The 22,851-nt window shown below is 44.9% G+C and overlaps 1 protein-coding gene across 1 annotated transcript in view; it reads left to right on the forward strand.

Annotated features, from left to right (window-relative positions):
• SLC9A4 (solute carrier family 9 member A4) overlaps window positions 1-18,463 on the forward strand; it is a 79,366-nt gene extending 60,903 nt beyond the window's left edge. The window contains exons 10-12 of the mRNA XM_008153426.3: window positions 8,412-8,543; window positions 9,271-9,358; window positions 18,117-18,463. Of these exons, the coding sequence (XP_008151648.3) occupies window positions 8,412-8,543; window positions 9,271-9,358; window positions 18,117-18,463 (567 nt within the window). The remainder of the gene's footprint in view (window positions 1-8,411; window positions 8,544-9,270; window positions 9,359-18,116) is intronic.
• The last annotated feature ends 4,388 nt before the right edge of the window (window positions 18,464-22,851 follow it).

A 22,851-nucleotide genomic window follows, 5' to 3' on the forward strand; every position in this document is an offset into this window, starting at 1 on the left:
CAATATCATTTTTCATTTCTTCTTGGTTATTCTTCATTTTCTCTTGGTTCTTACACATATTGTTGAATATGTCTTCCATTCTTTTCATCCACCTTATGACCATTTCTCTGAATTCTTTCTCTGACAGGTTGCTTTCCTCCATTTCATTTACTTCCTTTTCTGGTGATGCCTGCTTTTCTTTCATACGTGGGCTGTTTCTTGGTCTCCCAATGATCTCTCTTCTCCGGGTGTCTGGTTATGTAGTTCTCTCTTTCCTGTGTTGATTTAAAGGCACAAAATGCAACACAACAAGGCACAATGCACAAGGCACTGAACACAAATGTATTCATGATACTAATAACCCCAAATAAAGGTGACCACCAGAGAAAAGCGAATTAAAGGAGAAGAAAGAAAGAAAAGAAAGAAAGAAAGAAAGAAAGAAAGAAAGAAAGAAAGAAAGGAGAGGAAAAATGGAGTGCAAAAATAAAATTGGGAAAAGGGGGAAAAAGTAAGAGAGAAAAGAAAGAGAATAAGAAAGAAGAGGGGGGAAAACTATTTATATGGGGTGAAACTCCAATAGAACAGCCACTAATCCCAACAAATGCCAGCAACAAATACCTAGAGATTAATGCAAACTACAAACAACAACTAATATCAAGTGAGGCGAGGGAAAACAGAAGCAAAAAACAAAAAAAGAAAAACAATATCACAGACAAGCATTAAAAAAAAAACAAAAAACGATAAAATCGACAATCCAGCAAACAACAACAAAAGGACAGACAGAAAAAAAATTGGATAGTGAAGAAAGAGAAGAGAGAGGTGTGTATGGACTTGGAGCAGGGGATTGGAAGTTAGATATATAAGTAGGGTGAAATTTTAACAGGGGGTAAAAAGAAGGAATAGGGAAAATCTAAAGCAGGAATAGGGTAAGAGAAACAGGACAACAAAAGGGGAAAAGTGAGGAAGAGAGTGTTGGCATAAAGGTAAAGCTGAGATAGAGTAAAATGATGCTAAAGGAAAGATGAAAATAAAATGTGGAACACTAATCCCAAAGTAAAATAAAGAGAAAATAAAATGACACTTTTTTAAAAAGGGTAAAATAGTAATAGTAATAATACTGATTGAAAATAAAAATATAATAATTAAAAAGGTAAAATCAAGTGAGGAAAAAAGAAAAAAATTAGTTTCTTAAGTAAAAGATGAAAAAAAAATAAAAATAAAAATGTGCAGAAGTGAAGGTCATTCACTTCCTCTACTGTCCTGTTTGGCACGCCTGTTTCCTAGTCAGGACAGTATTGCAGTTCCCTGCGTTCCACTGCCCCTCAATGTTGTAAGCCAGTCCTGATTTTCAAACAGGCAGTATGTCTTTATTTCTCATAGTCCTTTATTTGTGTTTACACAAGAGTTAATTTGTGATTCAACCCCTGGGTGGCAGTGTTTCTGGATTGACCTCCGGGTCTATAGGTCCTCTCTAGCTAGAGTTTAGATTTTGTTTTCTTTGTGGCACTTAATACCGGTTTGGGGGAATGGGCTGACCCAGAGCTGGTTCTCTGATCGTTATTCCCCGCTCTGATTCCCTTGCAGTCTCTTAGAGTGTCCCCATTTGGGTGATCCTATGTATTGGGCTTAGTAATCAGAAGCAAGGATTTAAAAAGGAAAAAAATAAAAACAAAAATAAAAATAAACAAGAGCCAGAGTAAGTGTGCGAACTCCGGCGCTGAGGTGCAAGTCTGTGCAGTCTTTTTTCCCCTTGGGTCTAAGCAGCCGGCACACTGTTAAAATTTTTAGACTGTCCTTTTGCGCCCAGATCAAAATGGGTTGCTTTTTAGAGTTCCCTTCTGTTAGCAGCTCTGCAGATCCCCTTCCACATTCACGGATCACGCCAGCCCCAACACCTGTGGATTTTTCTGGGTGCAGACTTCCCCAGGTCTTCCAGCTCCCGCCCTGTGCGTTCTCTCTCCTGCCCAGACCACAGACCTCACCTTATGCCAGGCGAAATCTGACCTTTCCGTGAGGAGGCGCAGAGCTCCTCCGAATCCGCATGCTCGTGCCACTTGGGGACCAATGTTCTCGGGTTCACAGCTGTTTGCTGGGTGCCATAGTTGTAGATTCCTGGGGTTTTCAGGCTTCCGACAACATCCACTCTCCCTTTCAAGATGGCGTGGTCTCCGTGTCAGAGCCAGTCGCTCTGGGAGGGATCCCAGCAGCAGTGGAGGCTGCCCGATCAGGAGAACCCCGTCCAGCAGTCCCCCACAGTCCCTCAACTCACCAACAAACACTCCCCGTGCGACCACACACTCTCCCTTTGTTCTCTCACTCATGCACTATCTTGCAGTCTGCCTTCCGTCAGCAGCCGTCTTCCAACCTTCACCCTTTATTGGTCGTTTTAATCATAAATGGCTGTGGTATCTTATCAAATGCTTTTTCTGCATCTATTGATAAGATCATATGATTTTTACCCTTTTTTTGTTTTGTTAATGTGGTGTATTGCATTGATTGATTTGTGTATGTTGAACCATCCCTGTGCCCCTGGAATGAACCTCACTTGATTGTGATGTATTGTTTTTGATGCACTGTTATATTCTATTTGCTAGTATTTTATTTAGGACTTTTGCATCTGTGTTCATCAGAGATATTTGTCTGTAGTTTTCTTTTTTGTGTGTTATCCTGGCCAGGATCTGGTATCAGGTTTATGTTGGCCTCATAAAATGTGTTAGCAAGTATTGCTTCTTCTTCCATTTTTCGAAGAGTCTGAGAAGGACAGGTTTTAAATGTTCTTTGAAAGTTTGGTAGAATTCACTGGTGAAGCCATCTGGTCATGGACTTATTTTTTGGGAGGTTTTTTCATGGTTGTTTCAATATTCTCACTGCTGATCAGTCTGCATAGATTTTCAGTTCTTCATGATTTAGTCTAGGAAGGTTATATATTTCTAGGACCTTACCATTTCTTCTAGGTTATTGAATGTGGTGGTATATAGTTTTTTATAATTTCTAGTATGATCTTTTGTATATCTGTGATGTCAATGGTAACTTCTCTCTCATTTCTGATTTTGTTTATATGGGTCTTTTCCCTTTTTTCCTTTAGTGAGTCTAGCCAGGGTTTTGCCAATTTTTTTAATCTTTTCAAAGAACCAGCTCTTTGTTTTATTAATTTTTGTATGAACTTTTTGTTCTCTATTTCATTCAATTCTGCTCTATTTTATTTTCTTTCTTCTGCTAACTTTGGGTTGCTTTTGTTCTTTTTCTAATTCTTTAATATGTGATGTTAGGTTGTTTATTTGGGGTTTCTCTTGTTTCTTGAGATAGGCATGTAATGATATAAATTTTCCTCTTATCACTGCTTTTGCTGCATCCCATAGGCTGTGATATGTTATATTGTCATTCTCATTTGTCTCTATATATCTTTTGCTCTCATTTTTTACTTCTTCTTTGACTCAGTCAGTTTTTAGTAGTACATTGTTTAATTTCTACCTATTTGTGGGTTTCTTACTTCCTTTTTGCAGTTGATTTCTAATTTCAAGGCATTGTGGTCAGAGAATATGCTTGGTATAATTTCAGTCTTCTTGAATTTGTGCTAGTTTTGTGACCCAACATATGGTTTATCCTTGATAATGTCCCATGCGCGCTGGAAAAGGATGTATAATCTGATGTTCTGGGATGAAATGTTCTGTTAAAGTCAATTGTGTCTATTTGGTCTAGTGTTTCATTTAAAGCCAGTATTTCTTTACTGATTTTCTGTTTGGTTGGTGTGTCTAGAGTATTAAGTGGAGTATTAAGGTCCCCAACTATAACTGTGCTTTGATTGTCCCTTTAGTTCTGTTAGTAGCTGTTTTGTATAATATGGTGCTCCCTGGTTGGGTGCATATGTATTAAGAAGTGTTATATTTTCTTGATGAAGTGTCCCCTTTATCATTATAAAGTGCCCATCTTTGTCTGCTGTTATCTTGAAATCTATTTCATCAGATATAAATATGGCTACATCTGCTTTTCTGTGGATGTTACCTGCGTGGAGAATAATTTTCCACCCCTTTACTTTGAATCTAACTTTGCCTTTGCATCTTAGATGTGTCTCTTGTAGGAGCATATAGTTGGGTTTGGTTTTGATCCACTCTGCTACTCAGCCTCTTTATTGGTGAATTCAGACTATTTACATTTAGGGCAATTATTGATGTATAAGGATTTTTTAAAAATATATTTATTGTTGAGATTATTACAGATGTATCTCTTTCTTCCCCCCATAGCTCCCCTCCACCCAATTCCCCCCCAACCCCAGGCCTTTGCCACCCTATTGTCTGTGTCCATAGGTAATGCATACATGCATATAAGGTCTTTGCTTAATCTCTTCCCACCATCCTTCCCTCTGAGAATCGTCAGTCTGTTCCATTTCCATGCCTCTGATTCTATTTTATTCACCAGTTTATTCTGTTCATTAGATTTCTTATTTGTTTGATTTTTAAATTCAATTGTTGATAGATACGTATTTGCTGGCATTTTGTTGTTTATATTTTTTATCTTTACCTTTTTCTTCTTCTTTCTCTTCTTAAAGAATACCCTTCAGCATTTCATATAATACTGGTTTGGTGGTGATGAACTCCTTTAGCTTTTTCTTGTCTGTAAAGCTCTTTATCTGACCTTCAATTCTAAATGATAGCTTTGCTGGTTGAAGGTCCTTGATATTCATCACTTTGAATATTTCTTGCCACTCCCGTCTGGCCTACATAGTTTCTGTTGAGAAATCAGCTGACAGTCGTATAAGCATTCACTTGTAGATAACTAACTGCTTTTCTCTTGCTGCTTTTAAGATTCTCTCTTTGTCTTTTTCTCTTGGCATTTTAATTATGATGTGTCTTGGTATAGTCCACTTTGGATTCTTCTTGTTTGGGGTTCTCTGTGCTTCCTGGACTGGTAAGTCTATTTCTTTCACTAGGTAGGGGAAGTTTTCTGTCATTATTTCTTCAAATAGGTTTTCAATATCTTGCTCTCTCTCTCTCTCTCTTCTGGCACCCCCATAACTCGAACATTGGTATGCTTAAAGTTGTCCCAGAGGCTCCTTACACTATCTTCATATTTTTGGATTTTTTTTTTCTTTTTGCTCTTCTGGTTGGGTGTTTTTTGCTTCCTCATATTTCAAATCGTTGATTTGATTCTCAGGACCCTCTAGTCTACTATTGAATCCCTGTATATTATTCTTAATTTCAGTCAGTGTGTGCTTAATTTCTGACTGGTCCTTTTCCATTATTTTGGCATTTTCACTAAGATCCTCAAAAATCTCACTAAGTTTCTTGGAGGTTTCTAGAAGATTCTAGAGTAACCATATAACTGTGGTTTTGAAGTCTATATCCAGTAGTTTGCTTTCCTCCATTTCTTTCATTTGTGACATGTTTCTATGTCTCCGCATTTTGGCTGCTTCCCTGTGTTTGTTTCTATGTATTGGGCAGAGCTGCTAAGTTTCCTTGAGTTGATAGAGTGGCCTTGTGTGGTAAGTGTCCTATAGAGCCCAGTGTCTCAGCCTTCCCACTTACCTGAGGTGAACACTCTAGGTGCTCTGTCAGATGTCTGCTGGCTCAACCACTGTCCCCTTCACTGGCCGTGCTGGACTCCCTCCCCACTTTTGCCCCCCAGCTGTCAGTTCCTCCCATCTGAAGGAAGCACCTGCTACTGCTGGCTTCCTCCCCTCTCCAGGCCCAGCCAAGAGCTCCTGGCTGTATGGCTGCATCTGAAGACCATCTGTGCTTTCCTCCCTTCTCATCTCCCTCTTTATTCCCAGTTGCCCACCTTAGATGTTTCAGTGAGTGGGTCTCTCAGGCATGCCTCTGTATTGAGTAGGGATTTCTTTGTTGAATTATAGTTGGTTACATTTTTGAAATTTCAGGGGGAGATGCCAGGGGGATCTCTCACACTGCCATTCCTCTGATGTCACTCCTCAATATACTTTCAAAGGATATAGTTTCAATTTATTTAGCTTCAGTTCCCTTCAGCAATGATATGCACATCTATAATGCACATCTTTATCCCATAGAGCTCAAATTTTAGTGGGAAATACAGGTTTTAAACAGTCACCAACTCCTCATTAAAAGTCAGAAAAGGAGGAAGGAAAGGAAAAAAACTTAAATATACATTATATGCATAGCACCTCCTATGCTCCCTGCAGACAGGGAAACTGGACAAGCACATGAGTGATGTGATATGAGGCAAAATAGAAACAAAGCGTTTGAATTTTTGTTAAAGTACAACCTTCTCTCAAATCAAGGTGTAGGAAAATCCTACTAGCAATATATATATATATATATATACATATATATATATATATATATATATATATAAAAGTACACACACATATATGTATACATATACTCTGAGTGGCCAGATTATTATGATCTCTGAACACATAATAATCTGGCCACTCAGTGTGTATATATAAATATTAGAGGCCCGGTGCATGAATTCGTGCATGGGTGGGGTCCAGCCAGCTTGGCCAGGGGAGGGGACATGGGCGGTTGGCCGGCCTGCCTGCTGATCGAACTCCTGGTTGAGGGGACAATTTGCATATTAGCCTTTTATTATATAGGATATACACTGAGTGGCCAGATTATTATGCATTCAGAGATCATAATAATCTGGCCACTCAGTGTATATGTATATGTGTGTAAACACACACACACTGAGTTCAGTTTTGTGTGAACTTAACATTGATAAAAAATTATAAAAGTTTGTCTTAGTATTCTAGATGTTTATTTTTAAAATATTTTATGATAGTGTTATATGTCTTTCTTTAATGTCTCAACATATAAAATACCAGAAGCCCAGCACGCAAAATCACACAGACGCCCACCCCCGCAAGCCCTGCCGTGCTCACAGCCCCACCCACCCGCACCAGTCTTTGGTTGTTAGGGCCACTGGGTTTTTACAATATAGATACTTAGGTTGAGGTCCATCATTAGTGATGGTAGATAAAAACCCATATTTCAAACTGTCTTTAAAATTCAACTTTTTGGACAAGTTCTTGTCACATTGGTTAATTTGTCAAGAGTGGCTGTCAAAGCTCTCCCATCAGCACAAAGAGAAAGCTGGCTTTGCTAATTCACCTTTGTTTCCTTGACCAACCCTCCCCCCCAACCTATGCCTTTTTTATGGAACTATTTTTAGACAATTGCCATTTTATGAGGCTTAATAACTGTGATTGAGTTAATAGATGATAAAGACCACAAATATACTTCACTGGATATACATACATTAAAATACAAACACTAGACAACTGATTGCCTTTTGCCTGTCCTCCATACTCCCTGCACACCCCAACATCTTCTCACTTACCTGAGTACATAACAGTATATACTTATGTGTATAACTCCCTCAGTAGACTAGAACCCTTTGAAGATCATAATTCTAACTTAACCATTTTTTAAAAGTTCATGTCTATCATGGCACCTGTACATAGACATTTGCTCTTTTGCTATTGAATTGAATGTTCTGTTAAAGCATTGGTTAGCCAAGAGTGATCACATCTTCAGTCCTGGTCCCATTATTTAAGAGACCTACTAACCCTCAGGAAACAGGGCATTCACTGGTAACGTTGAGTGAAAAGAAGGGAGAGAAGAAGTGCCAGTTAAGCACTTTGTAAACATCTGAGGACTGATGTTGGTCTATGGTACAACAGAGGTTTTTCCTGGCCTTGATAAGGACAAGGAAGTAATTTTTCATAAAGCTAAATTGATTCAGTTTGAAGGACTATTCCTTTTTATTTTCTTTATTGATTAAGGTATTACATATGTGTCCTCATCCCCCCCCATTGCTCCCCCACCCACCCTGCTCATGCCCTCACCCCCCTGGTGTCTGTGTCCATTGGTTATGCTTATATGCATGATCTCTCCCTCTTACCCCCACCCTCCCCTGCCTTCCCTCTGAGGTTTGATGGTTTGATCAATGCTTCTCTGTCTCTGGATCTGTTTCTTTATCTGAGATGATATATTTGGTTGATTTTTTAAATTTATCTTTAGTTGGCAAAATTAAAAAATAGCAACCTTATAGAAATTCCCAACGTAGTTCTGACATTTTCCTGATTCATTAAATTCAGTAACCACTGGCCTAGTATAAAAAACACTAGGAAAGAAATTGTGTGTATGGGGCAGCACAAGTCTGTGAACATTGGGGGTACCTGCAAGGGTAACAGAGGGACAGGACAGGGGAGAGCACCGCTCTGTGAGCCAGGAGGCACCACTCCAACCACAGGAGTCCCAAAAGGGGTGACCACAGTCACGGACTTTTCTTTTGGGGGCCACAGCCTGCTCCCCTGTGATTGAGGAAAATGCTCAGACGACTTGCATGGTGTCTTCTTGCTCTAGTAGTCTTAATTTGTGATACTTTTATAACCTCCTGAGGATGACAGTTTTACTGGAGATTCCCTTCGTATTTGATGTTTCCTCTTCCTGCAGACACCGTCCTATAACAAATACAACCTCAAACCCCGAACAATTGAGAAGCAGGCTAAGGAGATCCTGATCCGCCGCCAGAACACCTTACGGGAGAGTATGAGGAAAGGCCACAGCCTGCCCTGGGGAACGCCGGTAAGGGGGCTTGTAAGGTGGACACACCTGAGAGCTGGCTCATCCCAGGACAGGGCCTCCTCAGGTGACTACCATTGACACTTAAACAAACAAAACCACTGCCTTGTTGACAGAGAAATGCAAAAGCAGTGGGGCAGGACACACACTCAGGTATCCCTCTTGGAGTCCAGGACCTTAGGAACCCAAGGGATCTCTCCTCCAGGAGGGGTAAGCGACGGCAGCGTACGTGCTGTGTCCTGAGTCTGGACCGAACTCCATGGTGGCCAGGACTGAACGAGCCTGGACCTCCGGGAACCAGCGCCCCTGGCTCTAGGAAGCTTACACCTCTCCCAGCGAAGAGGTTGTTTTAGCCAAGACACTTGGACCTTATTTCCATATTATCCGCTGTGCATCTGAGCTAGTCCATTTGAGGCCATATCAAAGCAGCCTTACCGGGACCAATGGATGGAGTTGGGTCTGGGGTAGGTCCTCCTCTCCGCCCTAATCTCAGTGAGGCTGTGGGAATAACTTCGAGAGGGTTATCATGGTCAGTTTTATCACGACAAGGAAAGCACATAAACAGTATATTAAAGGCTGAAGCAGTCTGTGTTTTTAAACAAAAATAACGGAAAGCCAGTGATCCAAAAAAGATGCCACAGTGTAAGTCTGTGTCCTCCACTTTGTTTGCCACGTGAAACTTCAAATCGCAGTAGCTAACTCTGCCTTTATTTCTGCTTGTTCCCTACAGGCCGGTGCCAAAAACATCCGCTACCTCTCCTTTCCCTACAGCCATCCTCAGCCGGCAAGGGGAGACGGGGAGGCCGCTGCCCGCCAAGGTGACTTGCGTGTCTGGCTGCTGTCCTCTTTTCTGGAAAGAGCCAGATGATATATATTTTGGGGCTTGGAGGCCAGAATGAAAAATCAAGACTATTATATAGGTACTTCTAGAACCAAAAAGAGGGAGAGAGAGAGGAAAAAAAAAACAACTTTTTTATTAATCTAATTCAAAAATTCATTGATGGACACTGAAATTTGAATTTCCTATCATTTTACTTGTCATGAAATATTCTTTTAATTTTTTCAGCCATTTAAAAATGTAACAACCATTTTCAGTTCACAGGTTGCAGACTGAATATAGCCCAAGGCTCCTAATTTGTTAACCCCCGTCTTAGAAAAACAAAAAAAATGGGCACATTTTTAAAGTCACAGAATTCACCCATGGTTTAAAAATTTCCAGAATTCTCCAAAGTTGGTTAAATTTTACTAAAATAATTTCATCAAATTTACTGATTAAATATTTCCCTTTTAATATCTGTATGCACACATACATATGCATACATATCAATTTAAATTTTCCTAAAATTTCAAGATTTTAAATCACATTTGAAATTCCAATGACCTAAACATATATGATTTTATTTTATTTTATATATATTTGTATTGATTTCAGAGAGGGAGAGGGAGCAAGAGATAAAAACATCAATGATGAGAAAGAATCATTGATTGGCTGCTGGGGATGAAGCCCAAAACCCGGGCATGTGCCCTGACCAGAAATTGAACCCATGACCTCCCAGTTCATAGGTAGATGCTCAACCACTGAGCCATGCCGGCTGGACACATATAGGTTTTTAGAATTAAATCTTTGAAAAGTGAATATATTATTCTTTAAAATTAATTTTTTTATTTCTGATTTTAAAACTTGTTTGATATAAAAACAAAATCAACCAGTATTGAAAGGAATAAAAAGAAAGTTAAAAGTACTTGAAACCCCAAACCCAGATATAATCACTATATAATCCCATAATTCTCTCTACACCCTCCTGATCCAGACCTGATACAAAAAAACACACAAAAACAAAAGTCACAAACCACCAGCACCATCATATACATAAAATCATAGCATAGTCACTGTTCTGTAACTTTTATAAATTGTCTAATTCACTCAACCATATGTTGTGGACATCTTCCCTTGTCAATAGATATGAACCTTTTGATCATTTTTAATGACTTAATAAAAATAAATTACATAAGAGCACCATGATTTATTTAGTTAAATCCTTATTGACCAATATTTAAGGTAGTTCCAATTTTTTTGTGAATATAAGCAATGATATATAATAAGTGCCTTGGATCACTTGTGATGGATTTTTGCACAAACATGCAATTATTTTCTTAGTACTTTTTCCTGGAAGTAAAAATTTTGGCTAAAAAATTATATATATTTAAATTTATGTACATCAAAAGTCTGTGAGAAAGGTCATTGCTGAACACTTTTACCACCACTGGCTATTGTCAAACTTTTGAGTAATCTATGATATGATAGGATAAAATTTAATTTTCGTGAGTCCTTTTATTTTTAGTGCGGTTGAGCATCATTTCATAATTTTAGAACCATCTGTCTTTCTTTTGAGGAAGCTTCTGTGTTTCCTTGGCCCATTGTTTTCTATTTGGTTGCTGGTTTCCTTAAATGAATTTGGAGAACATTCTATAACTAAGACATCATCTATTGTCTCGTATTTGTTGTTAATGCTTTTTCCTCAAGTTTCACAGTTATCTTTTAGTTTTTGGACACACTTGCCATTCAGATTCTGATGAATCAAATTTACTTGATTTCCGAAGAAAAATTAGGAAATGACTTACAGTGGAACCTTGGTTCTCAAACTTAATTCATTCTGGAAGTCTGTTCAGGAAGTGATTTGTTTGAAAACCGAATCATTTTTTTCCCTTAGAAATAATGTAAATTGAATTAACTCATTCCAGACCCCCTAATGATTCCCTGTTTTAACCTTTCTTATATATGGTACATGTCTAATGTACTGTTTAACCTATAAACACACACTTCTCTTAAATTTATCAAACCACCCCCTTCAGCACGGGTCCCAGGGGTGTCTTTCAGGGCTGCGGCACCTTCGCTTGACACACACCACTGCCTGGAAATGCTGCCAGGGGCTAACTGCTGTGCCTTCACCCAAATCAGCCACAGTTTTCCTGCCTCTCCAATGGCCTGTGGTCATTGTTTCTTTCACACCCTTAGCAACATTAGCACGCTTGGTGACCGCTTTATGTTTTAAAATTGTGCTAATCATCCATTTCATCAGCAACAAAAGCAACCCCCCCCCCCACAAACACACACACACACACACATCTCCCCTAAAAAATATTCATGGCACAATTTCCTGAGATAACAAGCAAGGTGTAGTGGTAAACTGACTCACATCCTCTCCTTTTTTTGTGGCCTGAGGGACACTTTTTTGTCATGCTGTTGTATCAGCAAGAAAGGGTTATGAGGTTGAGAACTGAAATTCCACAACTTGAGACATTATTTCTATAAACAGCCTGGTTTGAGGACCAGGGTTTGACTAGACCCAATATTTTTCATCTAGAACTTTAATAGCTTGACTTTCTCATATATCTTTCAAATCATCTGAGATTTATCTTTGTGTAGATTAAGATAGAGATTGTTTTCAAATGGTTATGTTCCTGTCCCCACACCATTTTTCTCTTTAAAATGAAATGCCATCTTTGTTGTACTAAAGCCACTCATCCTGAGAGAGTTTTGAACTCTCAATTCTGTCTCATTGGTCTAGTATCTCTCAGATCACAGTCTCGTGACTAGTATCATTTTATGTTATGAAAGCGCTATTCCACAGACAAAAGCAAACAAAAGGAGCCCCAGTACAGGGTGCATAATAGATTAATTCTAAAGCCCTTCCTGCGCTGACTCATCGGTGCTGTTTATGTTGTGAGAGTGAACAGAAGACACGAAGCCTCACAGAAAGGACTGGTGCTATGAACCCAATACCACCTGCTAAGGCAGCAGCAAACGGCTTTCCTGAGCACTAATGCACAAATCTTAATAAAGCATTAGACACAAAATACAGCCGAACAGCCTAGATGGTTTGGCTCAGTGGATAGAGCATTGGCCCAAGTTCGATTCTGGTCAAGGGCACATACCCAGGTTGTGGGCTTGATCCCCGAGGGCGGGGGGGGGGGGGGGGGATGCAGGTGGCAGCTGATCAATGATTCTCTCTCATCATTGATGTTTCTAGCTCTCTTTCCCTCTCCCTTCCTCTCTGAAATCAATAACAATATATTTTTTAAAAATACAGCAGAACGTTAAAGCAATACTGCACCTTACAAAGTGGAATGTACTCCGGACGTGTGGTTGTTGAACATTTGGAAATGTGTTTACATTATTCACCAGATTACCAGGTCAAAAGAGCATATCCTTGCAATCGATGTCCTAAAAGGCAGCTCACTGGAAGATCTACCCAGGACTTACATGAAGAAAACATCAAACCCCACTTCTTCGCGCTGCCATTCCATCTGTAAGGGCAGGGTCCTGGTCCTTTCCGCATGCAGAGTGTGGCCTGTGGCCCCAAGGGAAGCCAGTGGGCTCACAGAAAGCTCTGGGAACAGGGGGGGACGCCAGCGCCAGCGAATGCGCCGGAGCACCAGCGGTTGTGTTACTCATGGAGAGGGCGAGAGGACGGGCCGGGAGGTGGAGAGGATCCTGGGAAGGAAGACAGCACAGCAGAAACGTCAGCTCCCTGTGAACGGATGGAGCAGTGAAGTGACGTCCTCCGCCCAGTGGTTTTCCTTTCAGATGTGCGGCTGGCGCACCTGGAAATCTGAGAGGGAAAAGCAGTGAAGGCGACTTATCCTTAACGCGTTTTAACGGATTATAATCACCATCCTGGTGAGACTGAGACAGTCCTCGGTGTGTATCTGGGCACAAGTACTGAAATCCTCGAGGCCTTCGGGCCGAACAAGGTCAGGGAATGGCGGAGGGGCTTTGGGGAGCAGCCGGAGGGGCGGCCAGCAGGCCTTCCCGCCTCCGGCCCTCGCCTTCCAGGGGCAGAGCAGCCCTGGCTCTGGGTGTCTGGGAGCTCCCTGCTGCTTTGGGGGGTCGCCACCTCCTCTTCCCAGGCTCCTTCGCCCTTGGGGTTCACCTGATGCTACAGGACAGAGGCCCTGCCTGGACAGCCTTCTATGGCTGAGACTGGCACCAGAGCAGGCGGGGAGATGCGGCGCTCTGGATGGAGTGCCCCTGGCTGTGGAGCACGGAGCAGGCACCCCGTGCCACAGACCTGTGCACCCAAAAATGCTTAAAATGAAAAAGGGCTAAAATGCTAATTGTATGTGACGTGTATTTTACCACAACTAAACCTACCACAGGGCCAGGAGGGCGTGGGGAGGGCGGCCCTGCCTCTAGGTCTGCACCGGACTCAGCTCCCAGCCCAGTAGCGGGCTCCGGCCTGAGCAGAGGCCCGGCCTGCCCTGCTTCTCCTTCCTGCCTCCCGCCTGGTGCAGGTCCAGAAGGGAGGTCCCCTGTGGCAGATGGAAGCCCAGATGTTCACATCTTACTGCTGAGGAGACTTCTCTACGCCCTCCCCTGGCATTGCGCTCTCCCTGCCCTCCCCTCCCCTCCCCCTGGCACTGAGCTCTCCCTGCCCTCCCCTCCCCATGGCACTGCGCTCTCCCTCCCCCACCTCCCCATGGCACTGTGCTCTCCCTGCCCTCCCCATGGCACTGCGCTCTCCCTCCCCCACCTCCCCCGGCACTGCGCTCTCCCTCCCCCACCTCCCCATGGCACTGTGCTCTCCCTGCCCTCCCTTCCCCTCCCCCTGGCACTGTGCTCTCCCTGCCCTCCCCTCCCCTCCCCCTGGCACTGCGCTCTCCATGCCCTCCCCTCCCCTCCCCCTGGCACTGCACTCTACCTCCCCTCCCCTCCCCCCGGCAATGTGCTCTCCCTCCCCCACCTCCCCTCCCCATGGCACTGTGCTCTCCCTGCCCTCCCCTCCCCCTGGCACTGTGTTCTCCCTCCCCTCCCCTCCCTATGGCACTGTGCTCTCCCTCCCCTCCCCTCCCCCTGGCACTGCGCTCTCCCTGCCCTCCCCTCCCCCTGGCACTGCGCTCTCCCTGCTCTCCCCTCCCCTCCCCCTGGCACTGTGCTCTCCCTTCCCTCCCCTCCCCCTGGCACTGAGCTCTCACTCCCCTCCCCTCCCCATGGCACTGCGCTCTCCCTCCCCCACCTCCCCATGGCACTGTGCTCTCCCTGCCCTCCCCATGGCACTGCGCTCTCCCTCCCCCACCTCCCCATACCACTGCGCTCTCCCTCCCCTCCCCTCCCCTCCCCTCCCCTTGGCACTGTGCTCTCCCTCCCCTCCCCTCCCCATGGCACTGTGCTCTCCCTGCCCTCCCCTCCCCTCCCCTCCCCCTGGCACTGTGCTCTCCCTCCCCTCCCCTCCCCCTGGCACTGCCCTCCCCTCCCTTCCCCTCCCCTTGGCACTGCGCTCTCCCTCCCCGACCTCCCCCTGGCACTGCGCTCTCCCTGCCCTCCACTCCCCTCCCCTCCCCTTGGCACTGCGCTCTCCCTCCCCGACCTCCCCATGGCACTGCACTCTCCCTGCCCTCCCCTCCCCTCCCCCTGGCACTGTGCTCTCCCTGCCCTCCCCTCCCCCTGGCACTGTGCTCTCCCTCCCCTCCCCTCCCCCTGGCACTGCGCTCTCCCTGCCCTCCCCTCCCCCTGGCACTGCGCTCACCCTCCCCTCCCCTCCCCCTGGCACTGTGCTCTCCCTCCCCTCCCCTCCCCCTGGCACTGCACTCTCCCTGCCCTCCCCTCCCCCTGTCACTGTGCTCTCCCTCCCCTCTCCTCCCCCTGGCACTGCGCTCTCCCTCCCCGACCTCCCCCTGGCACTGCGCTCTCCCTGCCCTCCCCTCCCCCTGGCACTGCGCTAACCCTAACCCTCCCCTCCCCCTGGCACTGCGCTCTCCCTCCCCTCCCCTCCCCCTAGCACTGCGCTCTCCCTCCCCGTGCCTCCCCCTAGCACTGCGCTCTCCCTCCCCGCGCCTCCCCCTAGCACTGCGCTCTCCCTCCCCGCACCTCCCCCTGGCACTGCGCTCTCCCTCCCCTCCCCTCCCCCTGGCACTGCGCTCTCCCTCCCCTCCCCTCCCCCTGGCACTGCGCTCTCCCTCCCCTCGCCTCCCCCTAGCACTGCGCTCTCCCTCCCCTTGCCTCCCCCTAGCACTGCGCTCTCCCTCCCCTCCCCTCCCCCTGGCACTGCGCTCTCCCTCCCCTCCCCTCCCCCTGGCACTGCGCTCTCCCTCCCCTCCCCTCCCCCTGGCACTGCGCTCTCCCTGCCCTCCCCTCCCCTCCCCCTTGCACTGAGCTCTCCCTCCCCTCCCCTACCCCTGGCACTGTGCTGCCTGGGTGTGGGAGGATGGGTGTGCAAATGGGACAGAGAGTCGTCCCCACTCTCCTCCTCCCCCCACTTTCCACGGAACTACTTTCTCCCATTTTGGACAGATCTCATGTCCAAAGTTGCCTTCCCAAGCCTCTTCCTCGTGCATAGAACCCACTTTCTAATAACCAGAAGGTGGTCAGGAGAGGGCAAGGAGAGCCTGCCCACTGATGAAGCACATGTTAGAAAGGAGTGGTTGGAAGCCGGGGTGGGGCGGGGGGGGGGGAGGCTGGGCGCTGGGGGAGACACATGGACTGTGCTTTCTTAGGTGTTTAGGTAGTGTTCCAAGCACCAAAGAATAAAGGGATCTCTGCTTCCAGGCCAATTGTAGAGCACAAATTAAAGGGGAGTCATTAAAAATGAACAAGTAATCCTATGTAATAAAAGGCTAATATGCAAATAGACCTAACGGCAGAACAACCAGTCGCTATGACACGCACTGACCACCAGGGGGCAGACACTCGATGCAGGAGCTGCCCCCTGGTGGTCAGTGTGCTCCCACAGCCAGAGCGCTGGTCAGCCAGAGCCGGGCTCACAGCTGGTGAGCACAGCAGAGGTGTGGGAGCCTCTCCCACCTCTGCAACAGTGCTAAGGATGTCCTACTGCTGGCTTAGGCCCACTCCCCCGTCAGTCAGATATCCCCAAGGGCTCCCGGACTGCAAGAGGGCACAGGCCGCGCTGAGGGATTCGCTCCCTCCCCCCCCTGCATAAATTTCGTGCACCGAGCCTCTAGTATACTATGTTTTCTTTATTCAAAGCGTTGATCCCAGCTTTTGTCCCCCTCATCTTCCAGACCACCTCCTCAGGATAAACTGGTCACATTTCGGGAAGACGTCATTGAACAGGGCATTTAAGATTTTGTGATGTCCCAGGTGCTAACCACATGGGGTCAGGTGTAAGCCTGTGTGCATGTTAGCACTAGCTCTGGGGATTCTGTTTTTTGTCTTGCTTTTTAGAAGGGAGAAGAAAGTGGGAGAAAGAACTTGATTTCAGGTTTAAAAAGGGCCTTAAAATACCTCAATTCTCAGGAGGATATTTAAAGGAAAATGAATGTCTGAGGTTAACATTTTGAGAAAATGAGAATTAAAGATCTTGTGAAAAATACCCTTCGAGGGTGTGTGCACAGTGAAGGAAAGGCCATGTCCTGGGCACCTTGCAGCTCTTTGTGAGGGCAGCCAAGAGGGGACATTGCCTGGGTCCCCAGTGGCTTTCCCCGTCTCCTGATGCAGCTGTCCGGACCGCACGTGACATTGTAAGGTGACAGCCTGGTACAGGGGGAGAGCCAGGCAGAAAGTCACTTACCCTCTGAAGCCTTCGCCTGGGAAATGAGCGCCACACTCTTTCTCCTCACAAAGGGTCATGATAAGGATCCGATGGCATAATAATAGATGCAGGATGGTTAGCACAGTGGCAGACACATAATATGTTTCCAACAAATGGACTTTGTCCTCATTGTCATGGCCATTGTGTGCCAGCCTCGATCTGTTCCCCTTCTTCCCTCTTTTGAAATGAGAGCATCTGGTCATAGTTGCTTTGCCACACATGGCTGTCTACTGTGCTCGCACTCTGACCCTGTTTCTCTGAAATTGGCTAGTTCAAGGTTAAAAGGGAAAAAACTCAGATTTAACTGGCAACACTGATTAAAAAACAAACCTAGCTAAAGACAGTCATTTTCATGTCACAGAATCATTACCCTTCAGTTTAGCATCAGTCTTTGACAACACAAAGGACCAATTGTTCTGATTTTGTAAAAAAAACACTCCCTACTTACCTGGAGGAGACAAGCTTACCTGGAGGAGACAAGCTTAATACACAGGTTAATGACACTGCACATAGAGCTTCTCCAGTTGATCCTTGAACAACTCAGGTGTGAACTGCATGGGTCCACTTACTAGCATATGTGGATTTTTAAATAACTATGTAAAGTAATTTTCTCTTCCGTATGATTTTCTTAATGGCATTTTATTTTCTCTAGCTAACTTTATTTTAAGACTACAGTTCTAGGAATACATCTAACAGACAAAACATGTGTCAATCAATGTTTGGGTTACTGGTGAGGCTTCCAGTCAACAGTAGGCAATTAGTAAAGTTTTGGGGAGTCAACAGTTTTCATGGATTTTTGACTGTGCAGGCCGTTGGTGCCCCTCATCCCCATGCTACTCAAGAGTCAACTGTACTCTACTCTCCCGCTGGGGTAGCAGACCTGAGGGAGAAGGTCATGCTGATAAGAATGTTGAGTGTCAGAACTGGACCCTCAAAAAGGCCTGCTTCACACTGAGCTCTCGCCATCGGGATTTCTCTTCTCTCTGACCTGGTCTTGCTCTTACCTCTTCTCGTCATGCTTTCCTAGATGCAGACAGCAGCGATTCAGAACTCTCCTTCATCATGTTTGACGCACACTCTCAAACACGGTCGCTGCAAGAGAGACAACGGACACAACAAATAACCACAATGAAGAGTTTAAACAGAGGAGGGAAGCCGTCCAGCTCTGGTTATCAAATAAGTCCAAGCCAAGAAGAGCATGTTGGCCGGAGCAAAAAGGCTTTGAGGCCCAAACCACTATTTCACACCGTGGATGAGGAGCGTGAATCTGGAGAGGAGAGTGGGGAAGAGGCCTCAGCCCTGGGCGCCAGACAGTCGGCTGAGCACAGGAGGGAGCCCGGCAGGTCTCGCAGGCCTTTGCTCCAAAGGAAATAGTTGTGTTGGGCACAGGGTTGCTCGTGCACTCCTCCTGAGCCATCTCCCTACTGTGTGGGTGGAGGGTTTTCAGAATTCTGAAGAAAGCTACTGAGCTTGCTTTTTTGAAGCTGTGAGTCAGGCATAAGAGGCAGGGGGTTTGGAGGATGTGAGCACTAACCTGCAAGAGGTGCCATATTCTTAGCTGATATACTTTGTAGATGCTTTCATATGAGTCAAAGACCTTTATCACCCCAGAAATTATTCACTAAGGATTTCTAAGAGTGTGTGATCCATTTAATTTATTGAGTTACAATGTGGTTGGTAATTTACCTTGACAATATGCATGTACAATTTATAATCAAGGTAGACCTCAGAGGAGCCCTAGAAATATTCTGACCCAACTCCGTGAGGTTACAAATGAGGACATCTTGCCCAAGGTCACATGGTGAGTTGCTGCTTCATAAGCTAATTGACCTCTCTCCCAGGAGCATGCATTTGATTTTGATTTTGATTCGCACTATTCAGTAATTATAGGGAGAGGTAAAACCTATCATAGCATTGCTATACTTAATCAATAACAACAATAGATACAGACTAAAGAATTAATCTGCAGACAATGAGCTTGTCTATATTATAATTGGAATATTTCTTTCAAAAACAAATATTAGAAACAAAATAGCCATAATCAAGCTTTAAATAGCAATTATATAACAGGCATTTATTAGATGTGCATTTTTAAGGTATGGTATTTTGCCCTAAGGATTGAAACTATTCTCCAATTTAATTTTCCATCTTCATTGTCCCCAAACTTGACCTTGAATTTCACACTCAAGCTCACCAACTTTGCTCTATGGCTTTATCTTTCCTCCCTCTTTCCCCTCTTTTCCTCTTCTCTGTCTTCTGGCCTCCTAGATACTTAAGATTTATGAGGTACTATTTATTGTGCCAAATGGCTAATCTATAATGATAAATTAACCATATGTCCTTTATCGCTGCTATTTTTGACATCTCTGAGCATCACCAACTGATTTAAACCTGTACATCATTAAAGGTCGCCCAGCTCCCCAGAGCCTTGTCCTATGGTGTTACCCCATGCAGGTGGCTGATGAAAATGCAGGACTTCCCACGGGTTTATAGTTTGTGAATGGCACTCACTCAGGTTCCGCTGCAGTGGTAAAAATGGCAAAAGAACCATTTGTCTTTCTTCTTCTGAATCTAAAATACAAGACTGGTGACAGAACCAAGATGGCGGCAAAGTTAAAAAACTAAACTGCGCCGCACACAACAATTTCAAAAATACAACTAAAAGACAAAGCGTCTACCACCCAGAACCATGGGAAAGCTGGCTGAATGGTAGATTTACAAGTAAGAAGGAAAAAGAAAGAACAAACGTGGAAGGGCTGAGGTACGGAGGCGCATGAATTGGGCTGGTGGCGGGCAATGGGACGCGCAGCTTTTTTTCCAACCCAAAGGGAGATAAGCTCCCGATCACTCTGAAATCCAGTTTCTGGGGATGCGCAGGGGACCCAGACACCTATGGGGAGAAGTGAGACTCTCGGCCATCGTGTCGGAAAGTGAGAGTGACTTTCTTGCAGAGGTGCGCCCAGCAATCAGTGTTTACTGCGCTGGAGCGTGGGACGCAGGGACTTGGAAACGGGAAAGGCAGAAAAGGCAGACTAGCAGCCATTGCTGTTTGCCACGCCCTAGCCTAGTGACGCCTGAGACCCCGCCCCACCCTGAGACCCGCCCCGTACATTCTACAAACCCGCCCAGGCTCCAAACAGCAACTTTTGCATATAAATGGCCTGCCCTGTGGCAGCTTAACCAAATAAACTGCAGTTCCAGTCAGACTGCTCCAAAACCACTCAAGCAAAGAGGAGAAAACTGCAGTTTTTGCTGTAACTCCTGCTGAGTGGCCTCAGACAGTAGCTGACCTGCACCCCATTGGAGACCCAGAAACAAGGGCATCTTGTGGTTGGTGTGAGACGACACCAGATTTCAACCACTCGCATAAGGGACACATTCAAGAGGCAGACTCAGTGAGCACCAAAGCCCTACTGGAACAAGTCCCGGCCCATAAACGTGTCTCCAGCACAGCAATTCTTCCTTTATAGATACAGCGGGTCCTCACAGCCAATTGGCCTGGAGGTCAATTCCTCCCAGAGACACCAACAACAATCAAGACTGAACCAATAGGACACAAAGTTACCCTACCAACTCAGAGAAGCAGCGAAAATGAGGAGGCAAGGAAACAGATCCCAAACAAAAGAAATGGAGGAGAACAAATGATTGGACATAGAGTTCAAAACCACGGTTATAAGATTTTTCAAGAATTTCATGGAAAAAGCCAATAAATTTAATGAGACCCTCAAGGATATGAAAAAGGTCCAACTAGAAATGAAACATACACTGACTGAGATAAAAAATATTATACAGAGACCCAGCAGCAGACTAGAGGAACACAAGAATCAAGTCAAAGATTTGGAATACAAAGAGGCAAAGGACACACCTCCAGAAAAGCAAGAAGAGAAGAGAATTCAGAAAGTAGAAGATAGTGTAAGAAGCCTCTGTGACAACTTCAAGCGTACCAGCATCCGAATTTTTGGGGTGCCAAAAGAAAAGAGAGAGCAAGATGCTGAAAACCTACTTGAAGAAATAATGACCGAAAACTTCCCCCACCTGGTAAAAGAAATAGACTTACAAGTCCAGGAAGCCCACAGAACCCCAAACAAAAGGAATCCAAAGAGGACCACACCAAGACACATCATAATTAAAATGCCAAGGGCAAAAGACAAAGAGAGAATCTTACAAGCAGCAAGAGAAAAACAGTTAGTTACTTACAAGGGAGCACCCATACGATTATCAGCTGATTTCTCAACAGAAACTATGCAGGCCAGACGGGAATGGCAAGAAATATTCAAAGTGTTGAATAGCAAGAACCTACAACCAAGACTACTCTACCCAGAAAAGTTATCATTCAGAATTGAAGGGCAGATAAAGAGCTTCACAGATAAGAAAAAGCTAAAGGAGTTCATCACCACCAAACCAGTATTACATGAAATGCTGAAAGGTATCATTTAAAAGGAGGAAAAAGAAGAAAAAAGTAAAGATAAAAATTATGAACAACAAATACATACCTATCAACAAATGAATCTAAAAGTCAAGTGAATTAAAAATCTAAAGAACAGAATACACTGATGAACATAATAGAATCAGGGGCATAGAATGAGAGTGGATTGATAATTCTCAGGGGAAGAGGGTGTCTGTGTGGGGGGTACGGGAAGAGACTGGACAATATCATACACCTATGGATAAGGACAGCGAGGGGGGGAGGTAAGGGCAGAGGGAAGGGTGGGAACCAGGAGGAGGGGATTTATGCGGGGGGGGGGGGTGAAGGAGAAACAATTGTAATAATCTGAACAATAAAGATTTATTTTAAAAATAAATAAATAAATAAAAAAAATTAAAAAAAATAATAAAATAAAATAAAATTCAAGACTGCTTCCAAGTTGTCTAAATATTTGGATCTTAATAAAATTGTATACTACCACGTAAAAGCAATCAGCCCAAAGGGACGAAGCGCATTGAAGACTCAGAGATCTCCAGCCTTTTCTTTTTAGTTAAACAAACCAGCCGTCAAAGCCACAGAAAAATACCTGTGGCCCTGGAGAGGGTGTCAGTGAGTCACTACCCTTAACCGGTAGATGGAGAGGCAGAAACAGAGAGGGGTGGTCAGAAACACCTTTCCAAATCCACACGCAGGCAAGTTCTTGAGAGGGAGGGAGTGGCCTGGTCCCTCACTGGACTTTCCACACAGCGCCAGAGCCCGCCCTGCGGAGGCCCTCCCAGGGCTGCCGCGGTGCTGCTGGGAGTCCCCTGACTATGTTATGGAACGTGGAATCTATGACACTGGCGCTGAAGTGACCATCGGACACTGAGTTTGGGAAAGAGCCTTTAATTAAAGCAACGCTGCTGGTTCAGGGGACGCTGAGATCCAGGTCTTGAACGACCTGGCCAATGAAATTTCCTCTATATATATTGAAGGGGTCAAAAAGAACAAAACAGGGCAGAGAAAGACTTACTTAGCAGCGATCCTGCAGAAAGCTTGCAGCCTTGAGCACAGCATAGCTCAGGTAAGCAGGAGACACCTGGCATGGGAGGAACCAAGGACGGACCAGACCCGTCTCCCACATTCTTTCACAAATGGAGTAAACTATCGGCTAGCAAGAGAGTGCAGTAGAAAGCAGGTTCCTGGGACTAATTCCGATTGCTAGCCCCCCGAAAATGTCTCATTTTCCCTATCAACTATGCTTCTTCTCGGAGAGGCTGGCTCCATCAGGGAGACGGTTAGGGTTAGAGAGCACATTGGAACATTCTCCTTTAACTGGTGGAAACCATAATGGAGT

This window comes from Eptesicus fuscus, chromosome 16 (genome assembly GCF_027574615.1).
Source record: "Eptesicus fuscus isolate TK198812 chromosome 16, DD_ASM_mEF_20220401, whole genome shotgun sequence".
In the NCBI taxonomy this organism is placed as follows: domain Eukaryota; kingdom Metazoa; phylum Chordata; class Mammalia; order Chiroptera; family Vespertilionidae; genus Eptesicus; species Eptesicus fuscus.